This window comes from Typha angustifolia, chromosome 13 (genome assembly GCF_048772165.1).
Source record: "Typha angustifolia cultivar Huaian chromosome 13, ASM4877216v1, whole genome shotgun sequence".
NCBI classification, from domain to species: Eukaryota; Viridiplantae; Streptophyta; class Magnoliopsida; order Poales; family Typhaceae; genus Typha; species Typha angustifolia.
In genome coordinates, this window is record NC_133251.1 from 1933143 (window position 1) to 1955956 (window position 22814).

Sequence of the window (22814 nt, forward strand, 5' to 3'; positions counted from 1 at the left end):
GCTTTAGGTGTTTTAGGGTAAAAAATATTTGCCAACTCAATTTACACACACACACACGCCTACATACACACTGGTCTTCTGGCTATGTTTGACTCTCTATATTTATTTTTTACCTAATAAAATTTTGACTTTTGGCAGTTAATTTTATTTTATCTAAACAAATGCTTTGACTGTTCACGGGAAGAAATAGTTAACCAACAATTTTTCCAACCAAAATAATTAAAGCTTCTCTTCTTTTAAGTGGTTATTCACTATTATAAATAGGTTAAGCGTCTGCAATATCGAATAATAATAAAAGCACCTCATCAGTTACTGTTAAGTGACAAAGAATTGAAGCTAAGAAAGATTGCTTCTTGTTGTCAAAAATGAAGTATCTGAGAACTCTCATGGACACCCAGTTTAATTTGAACTAAAAGCAGGAGCTAATATGGAATATTAAACAAGGCCCATTACACTCATATTAAGTTAATCTAGTTTCCATACTGATATATTCCTCCATTAATTACAAATTTTTCTCACCTATAACTTAGATTTCCAAGGTGTTATTTCTAGCGACTGGTATACCAGTTTCATTTTTCTCCTCGTATATGAGATAAGCTATTGACCTTGGTTTCACCCACTTGTATAAAATCCTCCTCCAAAATAGTGGATAATTAATTGGCTCAGGCCCCACAAATACATAAGCACATTAAGACTACGTAACAACAAAATTATTTATTCTATTGACGTACTATAATAATGTGAAACGGGTAGCATTAGCAAGCAATGTTTGACACGCCATTTGAAAAACAAGATTAGATAGAGATTTTGGTTCCCATAATGAAGTTTTAACAAGTCACTGAAGTAAGTATTTAGGCAGGGATGGTTTAGACTAATTAGCTGTAGTCGACTAATTAGCAGTCAACTGTGTTTCGAAATTTCAAAGTGATCCTAACGACTATATACTATAATCCTATTTCCAAGATTGATGTAAAAAGATAATAGTACAAAGTTGAAAGACAGAAAAAGAGGTTGAAGAAAGAATTTTTATGTACACGGTGAACTCTTCTTCTGTCTCTCTCTCTCTCGGCATGCACATGAATAATGTGTTTGAATTTCAATACTAGTATCAAATTAGAGTTCAATGAATTTATTTTTAAGGAATATATTAATTCATTTAAGTAATTTTCAGGTTTATATCTGAAAGCAAAAGATTCCTTTCGTTCTTTTGATACCAATCCTATCTATGGTGCAAGACCGGAGAAGTCTCCATCTGAAAGGTTGATAACATCTTTTTCTTTTCTTTTTTAAATTAAGGAGCTTCATTCAGCTGGCTTAACCCAGGTTAGCTAGCTAACCCGGGTTTCCGTACTCAAGATGTTACATAAGTCTGAGGGGACAAGCTCCGCCAGACCCAAACTTACAGTGGACCCAGCCACCTTCCCGCGGTTAGCTGCCCAGTCTGCCACTCTATTCGCTTCTCTATACACATTAGAAACTCTCCACACTCTACATTCTCTCAGCAAAGTTTTACATTCGTCTACCATATTTCTAATGCGCCAAGGAGGGCTCGACTCACTGCGAAGGAAATTGGCGAGCTCTCGGGAGTCTGTCTCTAGTATCAACTGACACTCCTTGTCCACCAACCTGAGACCAAACCTCGCCGCCCAAGCTTCCGCGCATATGGCTGCCATAATAGGACACGGTTCCCACGCGAGCTGCAACACCTTGCCCTCATCATCCCGCAGCACCATTCCGGCACCACCTTGAATGTCCGCTGCGTCGTAGTACCCATCTGTATTAAGCTTTACCCAGCCCTTATCCAGGGCGTTCCATTTGGCCTGCCCCCTAGTCGTAGCTTCCTTAGGAGCCTCCTCGCGCTTTGCATATTCTCTGGCCATAGCTAGCACCTTCCCGGCGATTACCCTCAGGCTTAGCCTACCTCCTCAGAAGGTTACGGCGTTTCTCTATTTCCAGATCATCCACAGTGTCGTTGCGATTTTGGCCTTAACTTCCATATCCTTCTAATGGTCTGTATGCCAAGTAGAGGTCAGCCAATTCTCGTCCACTTGAATCGCCATCGTCCCCGTGCTTTTTTGGTGCTCGGCTGAGCACTCGCGGCAGTATCTACATGTTAAGAAAAGGTGGGTGATAGTCTCGTCGTGGAATTCGCATAATACACACAGTGCCCCATATCTCAACCCAACCTTCTCCATCAGTACATTAGTGGGTAGTTCCGGCGAGTGCCTGTCGTTAAAGCGGTGGTTCCCGCCGAATGGCCAGGTGCTTAACTTCGTCTATACGCTGCTGACTCCGAAGAGCTGTCAGACATTTTGGGATAAAATCTTGAAGGGATATGGTATCATCCCCATCTGCGTGAACACCAACTCACAGATGAGTACCCTAACGGTCTCCGGCTACCTCAAACTCACCGGAAACCTACTGTCCGGCGAGGTGCCGCCAAAGATCAGTAAGATGCGGTTCCTCAACCTCCTCGTCCTCGGCAACAATCGGCTCTCCGGCCCCCTTCCGGTCGAGATCGCCTCCCTCTCGCTAGTCGTCCTCGACGTCTCCAACAACCTCTTCTCCGGGCAGATCCCATCGGAGATCGGCTCGCTCCAGTGCCTCGTCGCCATGGATCTCTCCAGGAACAACTTTTCCGGAGATCTCCCAACTAGCCTAAACAAGCTCTCCGAGATGGACGTGTTTAATGTCTCCTTCAACCCACTCCTCTCCGGCATCGTCCCCGATACCGGCCAGATGTCAACCTTCGGCAACGGCTCCTTCATGGGCGACCCCTTCATCTCCTACAGCTCCTTTAGCTCCTATCATCCCCCGCCCCCGTCCTCCGACGACTCATCTACCGTCCGCCGGCGGACCTCGCGGACCACGGTTGCATTCTGGATCCCCTTTACCGTCTCCTTCCTCGCCTTCGGGGTCGCCTCCTTCGTCCTCTGCCTCAGAATCCGCACTCCCATTTTCATAGTCATTCGTATTCCTACAATCGGAAATTTTGTACCAAGGTCAGGGGATCACCGGAGGTAGTGACAAGGAAGTTGTCGTCATGCTCAAGCACTTCCTCCAAAGCACCAGCAAACCTTTATTTTAATTGATAATATGTATAATATATGATGAACTTATAAAAGTATCTAAATTTCAAGTATTAGCATACATAAGTCTAGTGAAGATCTTAGAAAGAAACTTTAAAAAAGAAGGATTTTTAAAAGTGCGGTTTGAAGATCTATGTATTAGCAATCATCGATTGGAACGTATATGAATATGATAGAAAATATATGTATATCAGGCGTTTGAAGATGGTTTTAACCTATTAAGATTAAATATGATAGAGAATTTTCTTTATAGGAGGCATTTCAAATGCACTACAAACCGTGAATTTGTCTAACGTTGATATGCAATATTTTGAGGCATTCTTAATCTTTTATGGGGAAGATATATAAGAAACTTTTGATTTAATCGGTAGATATGTCTTTTATCCTATCTTGAAAGCTTGGGGGCTGAGGGATTCATGAGAACTACTTCTTATATTTTGGATTTCATATCTTAGATTCACTAAGATATCAATGTTAAGAGTTACTAAAATTAGAAACTGGTCGTGAAAAGTTATACATCGAGGGGCGGTCGAGCAAGATCATTAATGATGGGATCGATTAATAGTCTATAAGTATCTTAAAGAGTATACATGATTTTTTTTTATTTTTTTTTTACCCTAGCTTTATGGGGGTTTTTTACTTAACTATTGTGTATATGTAAATTTTATTATTCTATATTGGTATGGCTCTCTATCCGGTGTTGACCTTTAATGGTGCAGAAATCTCCATTTGAAAGGTTCCTAATATCTTTTTCAGATGGATGACCAAATAGAGTATCTGTACGGAACATAGAATCGAGGCTTTTACAATTTAATTACAATTATTTTTTTAATTGGTAATAATAGATTTTGGAGAAGTGAGTACATATATTTTATATAATGAATAAGTATTTTAAATACACATAGTTTTTATACACAGTACATACTAGAGCATATATTTGTTAATAAAAAAACAAACCGCAAACTTGATTGCAAAAAGTCCTTTGGATTGATTTTGAGTCCACTCTAGGAAAAAATGCTTCAAAATCCGACATCATTCTCAAATCAGCAATTTGTCCGATTTATTTAGGCAAACCTTGACCATAGCATAGCTTAATCCAACCCGTTTTCACCCCTAATCCTAGGGCTTGAGTAAAAGATAAAAGAGAGACATAGCATAGCATAGCTTAATTTCAAGTATAAAATTTCTACCAAAAAGTTATTGCTGTTAAAATGTCTGAAGAATGAAGGCAAACCTTGACCATCGGAAGGGCAGAGCCTCCGCATGGCGCGAAATTGACAGGAAAGCATTCGTTTTTCCCTGGTGGAATTTTTTGGTCTTGGATTTTGAGGTTGCTCGAAAAAAAAATCAAATCAAATATTCAACCGAAGAAATCTGAGGAGGAGAGGAAAGAAGAACAGACCTTGCTTCTTAGCTTGGGATTTGATAAGATTCTTGGAAGAGAGCTTGTTGGTTTTACTGGTTGAGGATTATAGAAGGTCGCAGGAGCTGGGACATGTCGGAGAAGGAAGCCGGGTTCTCAAGCCGTATTGTTGTGTTACTCTTCTTAATCCTTCTCGCTGGTACATTAAATTTACCTTCTTCTTCTTCTTCTTCTTCTTTTTGCATAATGTAGTTGTTGCTTTCGTAAGCGGCGCGAATTTTGTAATTAGGTCGGGGGATCGCCGGACTTGGTGATAAGGAGGTTGTCGTTAAGCTCAAGCGCTTCCTCCAGAGCAATAACAAGATATACAGCGGCGGGTATGCGCGGTGGAACGAGGCGGACCCCACCCCGTGCCGGTGGCCCGGCGTCACGTGCAATGACGACGGCCGGGTCACCGGCATCGACCTCTCCAACTCGAGCATCTCCGGCCCGATGTTCGTGGGGCTTTCCAACCTCACTGAGCTTGAGCGTCTAGACCTGTCGGAGAACACCATTGACGGCCGCCTTCCGAAGGACCTTAACGAATGCGGCGGGCTTCGATACCTCAACATCTCCCACAACCTCCTCGGCGGGGAACTCAACCTCACCGGACTAGTCAATCTGCAGGTCGTCGACCTTACGTCGAACCGATTCGAGGGAGAGATCAGGGGGAAATTCCAGGCAATGTGCGCGAACCTCGTCCTGCTAAATATCTCCGCGAACAACTTCACCGGCGAGATCACCGGTTCCTTCGACGAGTGCCCGAATCTCCAGTACCTCGACCTGAGCACCAATATATTCACCCGAGAAATCTGGAAGGGTTTCGCTAAGCTACGGGAATTCTCGGTGGCGGAGAACAATCTGACCGGGGAGATCTTATCGGAGACGTTTCCGTCGAATTGCTCGCTGGAAATCTTGGACCTATCGTCGAACAATCTCGTCGGCGACCTGCCGGAATCGATCGCTAACTGCTCGAAGCTGGAGCTCTTGAACCTGTGGAATAATAACTTCTCTGGCGCGATCCCTTCCGGAATCAGCGACCTCTCTAAGCTGAGAAAGCTCTTCTTGGGGAGCAACAGATTCGATAGGAAGATACCGGAGAAGCTTCTCAATTGCAAAGAGCTAGTCTTTCTCGATCTCAGCAAGAATAACTTTGGCCACGAGATGCAGGGGATCTTTGGAAGATTCGTTGCGTTACAATCGCTGACGCTCCATGAGAACTACTACAGCGGAGGAATCGAGAGCTCCGGGATACTGAAGCTGCCGGATCTCTTCACGCTGGATCTCAGCTTCAACAACTTCTCCGGCGAGCTCCCCGTTGAGATCGCGGCGATGCCGAAGATTAAGTATTTGACGTTAGCGTATAATAATTTTTCTGGGAGCATTCCGCCGGAGTTTGGTAGCATCGCGGGGTTGCAGATGTTGGATCTCTCTTATAATAGGCTCACCGGCAGGATCCCGCCGGAGCTAGGGAAGCTCAGATCGCTCCTCTGGCTGATGCTGGCGAACAACCGACTCTCTGGCGAGATCCCACCGGAGATGGGGAACTGTAGCAGCTTGCTCTGGCTCAACCTCGCCGGGAACAAGATCTCTGGCCGGATCCCGTCGGAGATCTCGCGAATAGGAAGAGATCCGAATCCAACTTTCCAGGCGAATCGCCGAGGTATTTCCGTCGGCAGCTTATCCGGCAAGTGCCAGTCGATGACACGGTGGATCCCGGTGAATTACCCGCCGTTTAGCTTCATCTATACGCTGCTGAATCCGAAGAGATGTCAGACAACGTGGGATCGAATCTTGAAGGGATATGATTATTTCCCGACCTGCGCGAGCTCCAACTCGCAAGTGAGAACCGTACCGTTCTCCGGGTACCTCCAGCTCACCGGAAACATACTCTCCGGCGAGGTGCCGCAGGAGATCGGCAAGATGCAATTCCTTAGACTCCTCTATCTTGATGGCAACCAGCTCTCCGGCAATCTCCCGGCAGAGATTGCCTCCCTCCCGCTCGTCGTCCTCAATGTCTCCTGCAATCTCTTCTCCGGCCAAATCCCTTCGGAGATCGGCTCGCTCCGGTGCCTCAACGGCTTGGATCTCTCTAGGAACAACTTCTCCGGCGAGCTCCCAGTGAGCCTAAACCAGCTCTCCGAGCTGAATCAGTTCAACGTCTCCGACAACCCGCTCCTCTCCGGTGTTGTCCCCGACACTGGCCAGATCGCGACCTTCGGCAACGACAGCTTCATCGGCGACCCCCTCATCTCCTATAGCTCTCGTAGCTCCTATCCTCCCCCGCCCCCGACCTTCGGCAACTCATCTACCGTCTACCGGGGGACCTCGCGAAGCAAAGTTGGATTCTGGATCCCCTTCATCGTCTCCTTCCTCGTCTTCGGCGTCGCCTCCTTCGTCATTTGCCTCGGGATCCGCACCCCTGTTTCCATAGCTTGTCGTATTCTTACAATCGAGAATTTCGTAACAAGGTCGAGTGATCACCGGAGTTAGTGATAAAGGAAGTCGTCGTCATGCTCAAGCACTTCCTCCAAAGCACCAGTAAGATATATTGCAAAAAGTGTAATATATGATGAATTTATTGATGTATCTATTAGATTTCACATATGTACACATAGATACAAGTATTGTCCAAAATGTATATATGAACATTTTAGGAAGAAACCTAAAGGAAAAAAAGATAGGCTTTTAAAGTGCGATTATAATTGTCCTAAATTGGTTATATGATTGAGAAATTTTTGTATACTAGGCATTTAAAATGGTTCTAACATATTAAGATTAAATATGACTGAGAATTTTCTTTCCAGGAGGCGATCAACACACATGCAAATCACGAATTTTTCTAAGACAGATATGCAATGTTTTGAGGTTGCTCTTGGCCTTTTTATAGCAGCGGACGACCATCATCACAGCTTCGAGAGAATTCATGGCAAAATGTGTTGTACATATTTCTATATGTCTTGTCTATTTTATATCTTTTAAGATTCTGTCTCAAAATCACTAAGATTGTAGCATCAAACTTAAATGTTACTGAATTTGAAAACCTTCGTAGGGATTGTATTTAGTAATATAAGTATTGATCTTATAACTACTACATTTAATATTAGTGACTTGTTCAATCTCAAAAAGTATACCTGATATTTTACTCTAGCTTTGTGGGGTTTTCTATGTGAAATATCATGTGTTTCGAATTACTTGTCTTAAGTTTTATTATTCTGCATTAGTACATCTCTTGTTATGCATTAGTAAATCTCAAAAAGTATACGTGATTTTTTACTCTAGCTTTATGGGGTTTTCTATGTGAAATATCATGTGTTTGCGAGTACTTGTCTTAAGTTTTATTACTCTGCATTAGTACATCTCTTGTTAGGCTCATTCCCTAGGGTTTATATGTTTCTTTGCATCCCACGACGAGTATGCAAGGTGGAACAAGTCAGACATGTTCCAGTGTCGAACTCGCTCCCGTGTCGCTGGCCTAACATCTCATGCAACGTAACTGTTCAGTCATTGGTGTCCACCTCTCTAACTCTGAGAGTTCTCCAACCTCATCTAGTGTGAGCATCTAGATATATTGGAAAATATTATTGAGGAAGTTCTTGCTTATTTTTAAGAGCTAGGATGTGGGAGCAGATATAACTTATTACAAAAAAGAAAAAAATTAGATGAAAAAAGGTTATAGGAACGCTGAGAAGAGCACCATTCTTCTATATATCATTAGAGATAGTTTCAACTCATTTCTTATTTTCTATGTGATGATAGCGCATCATTTTAGTCCATAAAAATTAAAAAATTAATGAGACTATAGATGCTCAACAGTTTCTAAACGTCTTAGGCATTGCCACTTTTAATTCAGATGAAGAATTAACAATTTCACATTAATCAAAAGTATAAAGTAGTGAAGCGATTTAAAATAAAATAATTTTATACCAAAGTATAAGTGAGTAATATATATATATATATATATATATATATATTTTTTTTTTTTAATTTTCATGAATTTAAATTAGAAATTCACCCATATCTTCTTGGCATGATGACAAAATTTACGGATGCTAAAGGTACAACATATGATGTTAAGAATTTGGGAAAATGAAAAGAGGGTGTTTTAGGTACACGGTGAACTCTTCTTCTGTCTCTCTCTCTCGGCATGCACATGAATAATGTGTTTGAATTTCAATAGTAGTATCAAATTCGAGTTCAATGAATTTATTTTTAAGGAAAATATTAATTCATTTAAGTAATTTTCAGGTTTATATCTGAAAGCAAAACATTCTTTTCATTCTTTTGATACCAATCCTATCTATGGTGCAAGACCGGTGAAGTCTCCATCTGAAAGGTTGATAAAATCTTTTTTTTTTTTTTGGAAATTAAGGAGCTTCATTCAGCTGGCTTAACCCTGGGTTAGCTAGCTAACCTGGGTTTCCGTACTCAAGATGTTACATAAGTCTGAGGGGACAAGCTCTGCCAGACCCAAACTTACAGTGGACCCAGCCACCTTTCCGCGGTTAGCTGCCCAGTCCGCCACTCTATTCGCTTCTCTATACACATTAGAAACTCTTCACCCTCTACATTCTCTCAGCAAAGTTTTACATTCGTGTACCATATTTCTAATGTGCCAAGGAGGGCTCGACTCACTGCGAAGGAAATTGGCGAACTCTCGGGAGTCCGTCTCTACTATCAGCTGACACTCCTTGTCCACCAATCTGAGACCAAACCTCGCCGCCCAAGCTTCCGCGTATATGGCTGCCATATTAGGACACGGTTCCCACGTGAGCTGCAGCACCTTGCCCTCATCATCCCGCAGCACCATTCCGACACCACCTTGAATGTCCGCTGCGTCGTAGCACCCATCTGTATTAAGCTTTACCCAGCCCTTATCCGAGGCGTTCCATTTGGCCTGCCCCCTAGTCGTAGCTTCCTTAGGAGCCTCCTCACGCTTTGCATATTCTCGGACCATAGCTAGCACCTTCCCGGAGATTACCCTCAGGCTTAGCCTACCTCCTCCGAAGTTTACGGCGTTTCTCTGTTTCCAGATCATTCACAGTGTCGTTGCGATTTTGGCCTTAACTTCCATATCCTTCTGATGGTCTGTATACCAAGTAGAGGTCAGCCAGTTCTCGTCCACTTGAATCGCCATCCTCCCCGTGCTTTTTTGGTGCTCGGCCCAGCACTCGCGGCAGTATCTACATGTAAAGAAAAGGTGGGTGATTGTCTCGTCGTGGAGTTCGCATAACGCACACAGCGCCCCATATCTCAACCCAACCATCTCCATCAGCACATTAGTGGGTGGCCTTCTCCATGAAAGCTTCCACACAAAGGTACGTACTCTAGGCGCTACCTGGAGATTCCATAGCACCTTCCAACCCGACCAGATGTCCTCCGCTGTTGGGCTGAGGAAGGAGTAGATCGACTTCACTATTGGCTTGCCTTGCGGATGCGGCCACCATATCCACCTGTCGACTGAGGTGGAGTTCCCAGCTTGGAAAGTCAGGATGTCAAAAGCCAGCTCTTCTCCTGCCTCACTAACAATTCGACGTACTTCCAACCTCCGCCGGTCTAGCAGCTCCTCTACCTTGATTGTCTCTTCCAGAAGTCTAGCGCTCATTATCCTGGGTTGTCTGCTCCATGGGACCAGTGAGAGCCAAGGTTTTGCGGCCGCACTAGTAGTGCACCGTTGCCGATCAATTTTCTAAAGCCCAGCTTCAGACTTCTCCCCACACCATTGATCGACCTCCAAAGCCAGGAGACGTTCTGCCCTTCAAATCGATTCCATGGACTCAGAGGTCCATACTTAGCTGTAAGCAGTTTGATCCACGGTACCTCCTCCTGGTTCAGAACCTTCAGCACCAGCTTACCTAAGTGTGCAGTTCTTGCTCTCCAGAGGTCTCTGATCTCCAAGCCACCCTCAGCTTTTGGTCTGCTAACAGTCTCCCAGCTAACTAAGTGCATTCCGGGCCCGTTAGCTTTGTCCCAAAGGAAAGATTTGGCCTTCTTGGTTATAGTCTCCAAGACCGAGTCTAGTAGCCAGATACTTCCGAGACAATGCGTCGGAATTGCTAAGAGAGTAGCACTGATGAGCATACTACGGTCGGCCGTAGACAGCACACCGCGTTTCCAATTCGCCAGCTTCTTATCCACCCGCTCAACCAAGGATTGGTGCTCCCTGACCTTCACTTGTTTGCCCGAGATGATCACCCCAAGGTAGACGAAAGGTAGTGCTGCAATCTGAAGGCCGAGGCTACCACTTAGTTCATCTTGCTGCATTGGCAGCATCTAGGTCGGTAGGTACAGAGCAGACTTATGGAAGTTCACTCTTTGATTGGAGAGGGCCTCGTAGTGGCTAAGGCATTCTAGGATGCAGTTCGCGTTGGTCGACGAAGCTTGAACTGTTATCAGTAGGTCATCTGCATACAGTAAGTGGGAAATCTGCACGTCTTCGACTTTAAAGGCTTTCATTGCTCACCTTTTGGTTGATAAATCCGGACAGAATCTGAGACACCAAGATGAACAGGTAGGGAGATAAGGGATCTTCTTGCCTGAGTCCTCTATGCGGTCGGATCCATTCTGACTGCTTGCCGTTGATCAGGATAGTGTATCGAGGCGGTGAGATAAAGGCCCATATCCACTTTCGCCAGGATGCCGGAAAACCTATACGCAATAGGGTATCCATAACAGCCTCCCATCTCACCCTGTCATAGGCCTTTTCCATATCCAGCTTAGCCATCATCACCGGTGTGGATCGCCTGTCCGAGCACATCGAGTGCGCCACTTCTTGAGCCGCAAGTGTGTTATCGACAATGCTCCGCCCTGCCACAAAAGCTGCCTGCTCCGGCCCCACCAGCTGCGGGAGTAGTGGCTTAAGACGACCGACGAGAATTTTGGCAATAACCTTGTAGGCCACATTGCAGAGAGATATAAGTCTATACTCTTGCACCCGGGTGGGGTGATATTTTTTGGGGATGAGAGCGATGAAGGTCTGTCCCCACCGGTTGGGTAGGGAGGCAGATGTGAAGAAATGATTTATCGCCTAAACTAGGCTTTCACCCATGGTTCCCAAAACTGGATGTACTCCTCCGCTTGCAAGCCATCTGGCCCCGGGGCTTTCCCGTGGGGGAGACTCCACAGAGCAGCCTTTATCTCTTCACGGGACACAGGGGCTTCTAACTGCTGGGCATCTTCCACGAACAGCTGCGGTAACTTAGGCCAATTCGCTGTAGAGTGGGAGGTGTTGACCTTCGGTCCCCACAGGTTCTTATAGAATTCCGAGAACAGCCTATCGACACCCTCCTGCTCTTGCACCCAACTGCCATTGGAGTCGAGCACTCCGAGAATCCGATTACGTTGCCTCCTGATTGTTGCCGAGAGATGGAAGTATCTAGTATTTCGGTCGCCATCATTAACCCAACGTTGATACGACAGATGCATTTGAACTGAAGCTCCAGGTTGCCCACTTCATGTTTAGCCCATCGTCTAAGCTCCCCTTGTAGCCTACAGATCTTGTGCATGAAGTCGTGCATGGGGTTGGCCCGGCCTGCATGTCTCCACACCCGTTCGACCACGCTTCTGCAGGTTTCATATTCTAGCCAAATCATCTCAAACCGAAACAGACGCATTACTTTTTCGAGGCTAATCTGCACCGTAAGAAGCAAGGGTGCGTGGTCAGAGGCCGATCTGTCCAAATGGAACACCTTGCAGTGAGGGTATTCCCCCACCCATCTAGGATTTGCTAGCATCCGGTCAAGCCGGACCCAAATGCGGTTAGCCCCAGCCTGGTTGTTGCACCAGGTGAAAGGGACCCCCACGTATCCAAGATCGCATAAACCAATGTTCTCAACAAAGGCTTTGAAAGCCTTGCTCTTTGGGCCCAGCTCCACTCCACCTTCACTTTTCTTCTCAAGCACCAAGGTGTAAGAGTTGAAGTCGCCTTCGATGATCCAAGGTACATTGATGCTCCTCAAGGTTGACAGTTCCTCCCATAGTTCACCTTGAGCTTAAAGATTGTTGCTCGAATACACCGCCGTCCACAGCCATGTCCGGCACTTCCTACTTGTAATCACTAGATGGACCGCATAGCGGGACACCGCCATAGCGTTCACCATGCTACCTCCGTTTTCCACAGCACCATAATGCTTCCAGACACTCCTAGCGCCGATATTGTGAACCAGCGCCAGCAATGCCCTAAGGCTCTGGCCACCTTCTTGGCACCACCCTACCTTGTGTGGGTTTCTAACAATATCAGCATATCAACGTTATGCTCTCTATTCATATCCCTACATCTGTCCAGTGCTTCTTTTTTGAGAGCACCTCTGCAGTTCCACGTAATGGCTTTAAACATTGGATTAATGAATGATGAGGAGGGGGTACCAGCTAGGACTGTCTGCCCCGTTTGGCTGCCCCGGGCCGACCATCCTTCGAAGACTCTTCCATGTTCCTCAGTGGACTACTCGTGTCCCTAGCTTCGACCTCCACAATTGCCAGGTGCGACTTCTCGACCTCCAAAATGGGGGGACAGACCTAAGTATTTTCACTGCTCCTTCCGAATACTATTCATCTCCTTTCTTATTATCTTTACCTTTCCTTGACGAGAGAGAGAGAGAGAGAGAGAGAGAGAGAGAGAGAGAGAGAGAGAGAGAGAGAGAGAGAGAGAGAGAGAGAGAGAGAGAAGGGCGGCGCTCTCCTATTGCAACCGAAGAACGGTCGGGAGTCAAAATTTGGACTAGCAGAGCCGAATGTTCAACTGAGATGGATCATTGAAAAAGAAATCTGAGGAGGGGAAGGAAGAACGACGAACCTTGCTTCTTGGCTTGGGGTTTGATAAGATTCTTGGAAGAAAGCTTGTTGGTTTTACGGGTTGAGTGAGGGGTATAGATGGTAGAAGGTGCTGGGACATGTCGGAGAAGGAAGCCGGGCTCTCGAGCCATGTTGTTGTTTTGCTCTTCTTAATCTTTCTCGCTGGTATGTTATAACTTCTTGTTCTTGATTGTTCTTACGCCGTGTAGTTGTTGTTTTCGTAAGCACGGCGCGAATTTTTTTTTTAACTAGGTCGGGGGATCGCCGGATTTGGTGATAAGGAGGTTGTCGTTAAGCTCAAGCACTTCCTCCAGAGCAACAATAAGATATACAGCGGCGGGTATGCGCGGTGGAACGAGTCGGATCCTTCCCCGTGCCGGTGGCCCGGCGTCACGTGCAATGACGACGGCCGGGTCACCGGCATCGACCTCTCCAACTCGAGCATCTCCGGCCCGATGTTCGTGGGGCTTTCCAACCTCACTGAGCTTGAGCGTCTAGACCTGTCGGAGAACACCATTGACGGCCGCCTTCCGAAGGACCTTAACGAATGTAGCGGGCTTCGATACCTCAACATCTCCCACAACCTCCTCGGCGGGGAACTCAACCTCACAGGACTAGTCAATCTGCAGGTCGTCGACCTTACGTTGAACCGATTCGAGGGAGAGATCAGGGGGAAATTCCCGGCAATGTGCGCGAACCTCGTCCTGCTAAATATCTCCGCGAACAACTTCACCGGCGAGATCACCGGTTCCTTCGACGAGTGCCCGAATCTCCAGTACCTCGACCTGAGCACCAATGAGTTCACCGGAGAAATCTGGAAGGGGTTCGCTAAGCTACGGGAATTCTCGGTGGCGGAGAACAATCTGACCGGGGAGATCTTATCGGAGACGTTTCCGTCGAATTGCTCGCTGGAATTTTTGGACCTCTCGTCCAACAAGCTCGCCGGCGAGCTGCCGGACTCGGTCGCCAACTGCTCGAAGCTAAAGCTCTTGAACCTGTGGAATAATAACTTCTCTGGCGCGATCCCTTCCAGCATCGGCGAGCTTGCTATGCTGCAAAGACTCTTCTTGGGGAGCAACAGATTCGATAGGAACATACCGGAGAAGCTTCTCAATTGCAAAGAGCTAATCTTTCTCGACCTCACCAAGAATAATTTTGGCCGGGAGATACAGGGGATCTTTGGAAGATTCGTTAAGTTACAATTCCTGTCGCTCCATGCGAACTACTACACCGGAGGAATCCAGAGCTCCGGGGTACTGAAGCTGCCCGACCTCCTCACGCTTGACCTCAGCTTCAACAACTTCTCCGGCGAGCTTCCTGTCGAGATCGCGGCGATGCCGAATATTAAGTTCTTGGTGCTAGCGTACAACAATTTTTCTGGGGGCATCCCGCCGGAGTTCGGTAGCATCGTTGGGCTGCAGGCGCTAGATCTCTCTTACAATAGGCTCACCGGCAGGATCCCGCCGGAGTTGGGGAAGCTCAAGTCGCTCCTCTGGCTGACATTGGCGAACAACTTGCTCTCCGGCGAGATTCCGCCGGAGATCGGAAATTGTAGCAGCCTGCTCTGGCTCAACCTCGCTGCAAATAGGATCTCTGGTCGAATCCCATGGGAGATCACACGTGTAGGGAGAGATCCAAACCCGACCTTCCAGGCAAATCGTCGGGATTTTAATGTCGGCGGCTTATCCGGCGCGTGCTTGTCGATGAAGCGGTGGATCCCGGTGAATTCCCCACCGTTTAGCTTCCTCTATACGCTGCTGACTCCGAAGAGCTGTCAGACAACGTGGGATCGAATCTTAAAGGGATATGGTATCATCCCTATCTGCATGAACTCCACCTCGCAAGTGAGAACCCTAATGATCTCCGGGTACCTCCAACTCACCGGAAATCTACTCTCCGGCGAGGTGCCGCAGGAGATCGGTAATATGCAGTTCCTTAGACTCCTCCATCTTGACGACAACCAGCTCTCCGGCAATCTCCCGGCAGAGATTGCCTCCCTCCCGCTCGTCGTCCTCAATGTCTCTCGCAACCTCTTCTCCGGCCAAATCCCATCGGAGATCGGCTCGCTCCGGTGCCTCAACAAGCTAGATCTCTCTAGGAACAACTTCTCCGGCGAGTTCCCGATGAGCTTGAACCAACTTTCTGAGCTGAGCAAGTTCAACATCTCCTACAACCCGCTTCTCTCCGGTGTTGTCCCTGAGACTGGACAGATGGCGACCTTCGACAACGACAGCTTCCTCGGCGACCCCCTCATCTCCTATAGCTCTCGTAGCTCCTATCCTCCCCCGCCCCCGACCTTCGGCAACTCATCTACCGTCTACCGGGGGACCTCGCGAAGCAAAGTTGGACTCTGGATCCCCTTTATCGTCTCCTTCCTCGTCTTCGGGGTCGCCTCCTTCGTCATTTGCCTCAGGATCCGCACCCCTGTTTCCATAGCCAGTCTTATTCTTACAATCGAAAATTTCGTAACAAGGTCGAGTGATCACCGGAGTTAGTGATAAAGGAAGTCGTCGTCATGCTCAAGCACTTCCTCCAAAGCACCAGTAAGATATATTGCAAAAAGTGTAATATATGATGAATTTATTGATGTATCTATTAGATTTCACATATGTACACATAGATACAAGTATTGTCCAAAATGTATATATGAAAATTTTAGGAAGAAACCTAAAGGAAAAAAAGATAGGTTTTTAAAGTGCGATTATAATTGTCCTAAATTGGTTACATGATTGAGAAATTTTTGTTTATTAAGAGTTTAAAGATGGTTCTAACATATTAAGATTAAATATGACTGAGAATTTCTTTTCTAGTGCAAATCATGAATCTTCCTAAGGTAGATATGCAACGTTTAGCAGCGGTGTATAAGAGATTTTTGACTTAATCCTAAGAAATGCCTTCTATCGTATCAAGAAATGCCTTCTATCATATCTTGAAATCGTTTGACGACCATTATCATAGCTTCGAGAGTATTCATGGCAAAATGTGTTGTACATATTTCTATAAGTCCTGTCTATTTTATATTTTTTGAGATTCTGTCTCGCGAGTCATTAAGATTGTAGCATTAAACTTAAATATTACTGAAATCGAAAACCTTCGTAGGGATTGTATTTAGTAATATAAGTAATAATATTATAACTAGTAAATTTAATATTAGTGACTTGTCCAATCTCAAAAAGTATACGTGATTTTTTACTCTAGCTTTATAGGGTTTTCTATGTGAAATATCATGTGTTTGTGATTACTTGTCTTAAGTTTTATTATTCTGCATTAGTACATCTCTTGTTAAGCTCATTCCCTAGGGTTTATATATTTCTTTGTATTCCATAACGAGTATGCGAGGTGGAACAAGTCAGACCCGTTCCCGTGTCGAACCCATTCTCGTGTTGATGACCTAACATCACATGCAACGTAACTACTTGGTGGTCACCGATGTCGACCTCTCTAACTCTTAGGGTTCTCCAACCTCATCAAGTGTGAGCATCTAGATATATTGGAAAACATTGCTGAGGAAGTTCTTGTTTATTTAGGAGCTAGGATATGGGAGCAGATATAACTTATTACAAAAAAACATTTTAGATGAAAAGAGGTTATAGGAACGCTGAGAAGAGCACCATTCATCTATACATCATTAGATAGAGATAGTTTCAACTCATTTCTTATTTTATATGTGATGATAGAGCATCATTTTAGTCCATAAAAATTAAAAAAATTAGTGAGACTATATCTACTCAACAATTTCTAAACGTCTTAGGCATTGTCACTATTAATTGAGATGAAGACTTAACAATCTCACATTAATCAAAAGTATAAAGTAGTTAAGTGATTTAAAATAAAATAAGTTTATACCAAAATATAAGTGAGTATAATATATTAAATATATTTCTTTTTTTTTTATTTTCATGAATTTAAATTAGAAATTCACCCATATCTTCTTGGCATGATGACAAAAGTCGTCCATTTCTTCACCCCATACTAGAAATTTACCGATGGTAAAGGTACAACATATGATGTTAAGAATTTGGGAAAATGAAAAGAGGGTGTCGTTGGATAACTATAGAGCCCAAACTCAAGTGGAATATATACATATTAGTTTATTTATTTATAATAAATTGATAGTGGAATAGAAACATTACCATATATTTACTTATTTAAATTTATAAAATGAAAGCAAATAAACTTAGCTTCAAAATAATTATCATGACAATAAAAATAATTAAATGAGAGTAAGTTTAATATTGACTATTTCAAAAATATTGATGATGTATATGAGTGCAAAATTTTATTTGGGCTTCAGGGCTTGAGGGATAACTATGTTTTGGGGTAAAAAATTTATGCCAACTCAACTTATACACACGCCAACTTTTCTGGTTATGTTCCAACCCTAAAATTATTTTTGTACCTAATAGAATTTTAACTTTTGACAGTTAATTTTGTTTATCTAAACAAATGAATAGTTAACTAACAATATTTTCAACCGAAGTAATTAAAGCTTCTCTTCTTTTAAGTGGTTATTCACTATTATAAATAGGCTAAGAGTCTGCAATATCTAATAATAATAAAAGCACCTCATTGTTATGTGACAAAGAATTGAAGCTGAGAAAGATTGCTTCTTTTTGTCAAAATAGAGTATCGGATCTTAAACGGATATTAATTAAATTTAAAATAATTTTAATATTTTATTTAGATATAATTAATATAAAATTATTAAGAGTTTTATAACAAATAATTTTTTTTATGTCAAATATATGAAATTAGAGAAATTAATCTCTATAAATAATATATAACGTATTATTAGTAATAATATTAATATTTCTATTTAAATAAGTAAACTAAAAACTATAAATTATTTTAAAAAATATGCGGGTAAACGGATATGCGATATCCTTATCCGAATCCAAAAAATATATTCGACCAATATCCGAATCCGAATTTTTTTCAAAAATTATATCCCTATCCGAATCCATATCCGAATCGGATATAAATTTTTTATCTGAATTCGATCCGAGTCGAGTTGGATAGCCGGTCGGATTGAAGTTAATCCTACCCATTTTCACCCGTAAACCTAGGGCTTGAGTAAAAGAAAAAAAAAAGAGAAATAGTATAGCATAGCTTAATTTCAAGTATAAAATTTCTACCAAAAAGTTATTGCTGTTAAAATGTCTGAAGAATGAAGGCAAACCTTGACCATCGGAAGGGCAGAGCCTCCGCATGGCGCGAAATTGACAGGAAAGCATTTGAAAAGCATTCGTTTTTCCCTGGTGGAATTTTCTGGTCTTGGATTTTGAGGTTGCTCTAAAAAAAATCAAATCAAATATTCAACCGAAGAAATCTAAGGAGGAGACGAAAGAAGAACAGACCTTGCTTCTTAGCCTGGGATTTGATAAGATTCTTGGAAGAGAGCTTGTTGGTTTTAGATGGTAGCAGGAGCTGGGACATGTCGGAGAAGGAAGCCGGGTTCTCAAGCCATGTTGTTGTATTCCTCTTCTTAATCCTTCTCGCTGGTACATTAAATTCACCTTCTTCTTCTTCTTTTTGCATAATGTAGTTGTTGCTTTCGTAAGCGGCGCGAATTTTGTAATTAGGTCGGGGGATCGCCGGACTTGGTGATAAGGAGGTTGTCGTTAAGCTCAAGCACTTCCTCCAGAGCAATAACAAGATATACAGCGGCGGGTATGCGCGGTGGAACGAGGCGGACCCCACCCCGTGCCGGTGGCCCGGCGTCACGTGCAATGACGACGGCCGGGTCACCGGCATCGACCTCTCCAACTCGAGCATCTCCGGCCCGATGTTCGTGGGGCTTTCCAACCTCACAGAGCTTGAGCGTCTAGACCTGTCGGAGAACACCATTGACGGCCGCCTTCCGAAGGACCTTAACGAATGCGGCGGGCTTCGATACCTCAACATCTCCCACAACCTCCTCGGCGGGGAACTCAACCTCACCGGACTAGTCAATCTGCGGGTCGTCGACCTTACGTCGAACCGATTCGAGGGAGAGATCAGGGGGAAATTCCAGGCAATGTGCGCGAACCTCGTCCTGCTAAATATCTCTGCGAACAACTTCACCGGCGAGATCACCGGTTCCTTCGACGAGTGCCCGAATCTCCAGTACCTCGACCTGAGCACCAATATATTCACCCGAGAAATCTGGAAGGGGTTCGCTAAGCTACGGGAATTCTCGGTGGCGGAGAACAATCTGACCGGGGAGATCTTATCGGAGACGTTTCCGTCGAATTGCTCGCTGGAAATCTTGGACCTATCGTCGAACAATCTCGTCGGCGACCTGCCGGAATCGATCGCTAACTGCTCGAAGCTGGAGCTCTTGAACCTGTGGAATAATAACTTCTCTGGTGCGATCCCTTCCGGCATCGGCGAGCTCTCTAAGCTGAGAAAGCTCTTCTTGGGGAGCAACAGATTCGATAGGAAGATACCAGAGGAGCTTCTCAATTGCAAAGAGCTAGTCTATCTTGATCTCAGCAAGAATAATTTTGGCCACGAGATGCAGGGGATCTTTGGAAGACTCGTTACGTTACAATCGCTGACGCTCCAAGAGAACTACTATAGCGGAGGAATCGAGAGCTCCGGGATCCTGAAGCTGCCGGACCTCTTCACGCTGGATCTCAGCTTCAACAACTTCTCCGGCGAGCTCCCCGTTGAGATCGCGGCGATGCCGAAGATTAAGTACTTGACGTTAGCGTATAATAATTTTTCTGGGAGCATTCCGCCGGAGTTTGGTAGCATCGCGGGGTTGCAGATGTTGGATCTCTCTTATAATAGGCTCACCGGCAGGATCCCGCCGGAGCTAGGGAAGCTCAGATCGCTCCTCTGGCTGATGCTGGCGAACAACCGACTCTCTGGCGAGATCCCACCGGAGATGGGGAACTGTAGCAGCTTGCTCTGGCTCAACCTCGCCGAGAACAAGATCTCTGGCCGGATCCCGTCGGAGATCTCGCGAATAGGAAGAGATCCGAATCCAACTTTCCAGGCGAATCGCCGAGGTATTTCTGTCGGCAGCTTATCCGGCCAGTGCCAGTCGATGACACGGTGGATCCCGGTGAATTACCCGCCGTTTAGCTTCATCTATACGCTGCTGAATCCGAAGAGATGTCAGACAACGTGGGATCGAATCTTGAAGGGATATGATTATTTCCCGACCTGCGCGAGCTCCAACTCGCAAGTGAGAACCGTACCGTTCTCCGGGTACCTCCAGCTCACCGGAAACGTACTCTCCGGCGAGGTGCCGCAGGAGATCGGCAAGATGCAATTCCTTAGACTCCTCTATCTTGATGGCAACCAGCTCTCCGGCAATCTCCCGGCAGAGATTGCCTCTCTCCCGCTCGTCGTCCTCAATGTCTCCTGCAACCTCTTCTCCGGCCAAATCCCTTCGGAGATCGGCTCGTTCCGATGCCTCGCCGGCTTGGATCTCTCTAGGAACAACTTCTCCGGCGAGCTCCCAGTGAGCCTAAACCAGCTCTCCGAGCTGAATCAGTTCAACGTCTCCGACAACCCGCTCCTCTCCGGTGTTGTCCCCGACACTGGCCAGATCGCGACCTTCGGCAACGACAGCTTCATCGGCGACCCCCTCATCTCCTATAGCTCTCGTAGCTCCTGTCCTCCCCCGCCCCCAACCTTCGGCAACTCATCTACCGTCTACCGGGGGACCTCGCGAAGCAAAGTTGGATTCTGGATCCCCTTTATCGTCTCCTTCCTCGTCTTCGGGGTCGCCTCCTTCGTCATTTGCCTCAGGATGCGCACCCCTGTTTCCATAGTCAGTCTTATTCTTACAATCGTAAATTTCGTAACAAGGTCGAGTGATCACCGGAGTTAGTGATAAAGGAAGTCGTCGTCATGCTCCAGCACTTCCTCCAAAGCACCAGTAAGATATATTGCAAAAAATTTGTAACTGAATAATATGTGTAATATATGATGAATTTATTGATGTATCTATTAGACTTCACATATGTACACATAGATACAAGTATTGTCCAAAATGTATATATGAACATTTTAGGAAGAAACCTAAAAGAAAAAAAGATAGGTTTTTAAAGTGTGATTAGAATTGTCCTAAATTGGTTATATGATTGAGATTTTTTGTATACTAGGCGTTTAAAATGGTTCTAACATACTAAGATTAAATATGACTGAGAATTTTCTTTCCAAGAGGCGATCAACACACATGCAAATCTCGAAGCAATGTTTTGAGGGTGCACTTGGACTTGTACAGCAGTAGTATATAAGAGAATTTTTACTTAACCCTAAGAAATGTCTTTTATCATATCTTAAAATCTTTTGACAATCATCATTCAGTTTTCAGGAGGATTCACGGCAAAACGTGTTGTACATATTTCTACAAATTCTATCTATTTTGTATCTTTTAGAATTCAGTCTCGAGAGTCGTTAAGATTGTAGTATTAAACTCAAATGTTATTGAAATCAAAAACCGATTAAAGGAAGTTATACATTAAGGGATAGTCAAGCAAGATCTTATTGATAGAGTCGTAGGGATCGTATTTAGTAGTACATAAGTATTGATCTTATAACTACTATATTTAATATTAGTGACTTATCTTAAGTTTTATTACTCTGCATTAGTATATCTCTTGTTAAACTCATTCCCTAGGGTTTATATATTTCTTTGTGTCCCATAACGAGTATGCGAGGTGAAACAAGTCTGACCCGTTCTCATGTTGAACCCGTTCCCATGTCGATGGCCTAACATCACATGCAACGTAACTATTCGGTCACCGGTGTCCACCTCTCTAACTCTGAGAGTTCTCCAACCTCATCTAGTGTGAGCATCTAGATATATCGAAAAATATTGTTGAGGAAGTTATTGCTTATTTTTAAGAGCTAGGATGTGGGAGCAGATATAACTTATTACGACAAAAAAAAAATGAAAAGAGGTTATAGGAACGCTGAGAAGAGCACCATTCATCTATACATCATTGGAGATAGTTTCAACTCATTTCTTATTTTATATGCGAAGATAGAGCATCATTTTAGTCCATAAAAATTAAAAAAATTAATGAGACTATAGATGCTCAATAATTTCTAAACGTCTTAGGCATTGCCACTATTAATTCAAATGAAGACTTAACAATTTCACATTAAGCAAAAGTATAAAGTAGTTAAAGTGATTTTAAAATAAAATAATTAAAATAATTTTATACCAAAGTATAAGTGAGTAAATATATATATATATATATATATATATATATATTTTATGAATTTAAATTAGAAATTCACCCATATCTTCTTGGCACGATGACAAAATTTACGGATGCTAAAGGTACAACATATGATGTCAAGAATTTGGGAAAATGAAAAGAGGGTGTTGTTGGATAACTATAGAGCCCAAACTCAAGTGGAATATATACATATTAGTTTATTTATTTATAATAAATTGATAGTGGAATAGAAACATTATCATATATTTACTTATTTAAATTTATAAAATGAAAGCAAATAAACTTAGCTTCAAAATAATTATCATGACAATGAAAATAATTAAATGAGAGTAAGTTTAATATTGACTA

The 22814-nt window shown here is 44.0% G+C and overlaps 5 protein-coding genes across 5 annotated transcripts; 3 read left to right on the forward strand and 2 right to left on the reverse strand.

Annotated features, from left to right (window-relative positions):
* The first annotated feature begins 1280 nt into the window (after positions 1-1280).
* LOC140775013 (probable LRR receptor-like serine/threonine-protein kinase At1g74360) lies at positions 1281-7545 on the forward strand. The gene is made up of 5 exons (XM_073118233.1): positions 1281-3020; positions 3809-3825; positions 4520-4651; positions 4742-7032; positions 7299-7545. Exons 1-4 carry the CDS (start codon positions 2374-2376, stop codon positions 6982-6984), a joined length of 3039 nt encoding a protein of 1012 aa, XP_072974334.1. The 5' UTR covers positions 1281-2373; the 3' UTR covers positions 6985-7032; positions 7299-7545.
* Positions 7546-9049: 1504 nt separating this feature from the next.
* LOC140775019 (uncharacterized) lies at positions 9050-10096 on the reverse strand. The gene is made up of 2 exons (XM_073118238.1): positions 9560-10096; positions 9050-9514 (listed from the first exon to the last, which is right to left on the reverse strand). The coding sequence occupies exons 1-2, from the start codon at positions 10094-10096 to the stop codon at positions 9050-9052; spliced, it is 1002 nt and encodes a 333-aa protein (XP_072974339.1).
* On the reverse strand, positions 10096-10764 carry LOC140775022 (uncharacterized). Its single transcript, XM_073118242.1, has one exon. It carries the CDS (start codon positions 10762-10764, stop codon positions 10096-10098), a length of 669 nt encoding a protein of 222 aa, XP_072974343.1.
* Positions 10765-13174: 2410 nt separating this feature from the next.
* On the forward strand, positions 13175-15927 carry LOC140772915 (probable LRR receptor-like serine/threonine-protein kinase At1g74360). Its single transcript, XM_073115174.1, has 2 exons — positions 13175-13446; positions 13534-15927. The coding sequence occupies exons 1-2, from the start codon at positions 13380-13382 to the stop codon at positions 15774-15776; spliced, it is 2310 nt and encodes a 769-aa protein (XP_072971275.1). The 5' UTR covers positions 13175-13379; the 3' UTR covers positions 15777-15927.
* A 2443-nt stretch (positions 15928-18370) lies between these two features.
* LOC140772916 (probable LRR receptor-like serine/threonine-protein kinase At1g74360) lies at positions 18371-21212 on the forward strand. Its single transcript, XM_073115175.1, has 2 exons — positions 18371-18782; positions 18864-21212. The coding sequence occupies exons 1-2, from the start codon at positions 18716-18718 to the stop codon at positions 21104-21106; spliced, it is 2310 nt and encodes a 769-aa protein (XP_072971276.1). The 5' UTR covers positions 18371-18715; the 3' UTR covers positions 21107-21212.
* Positions 21213-22814: the final 1602 nt, after the last annotated feature.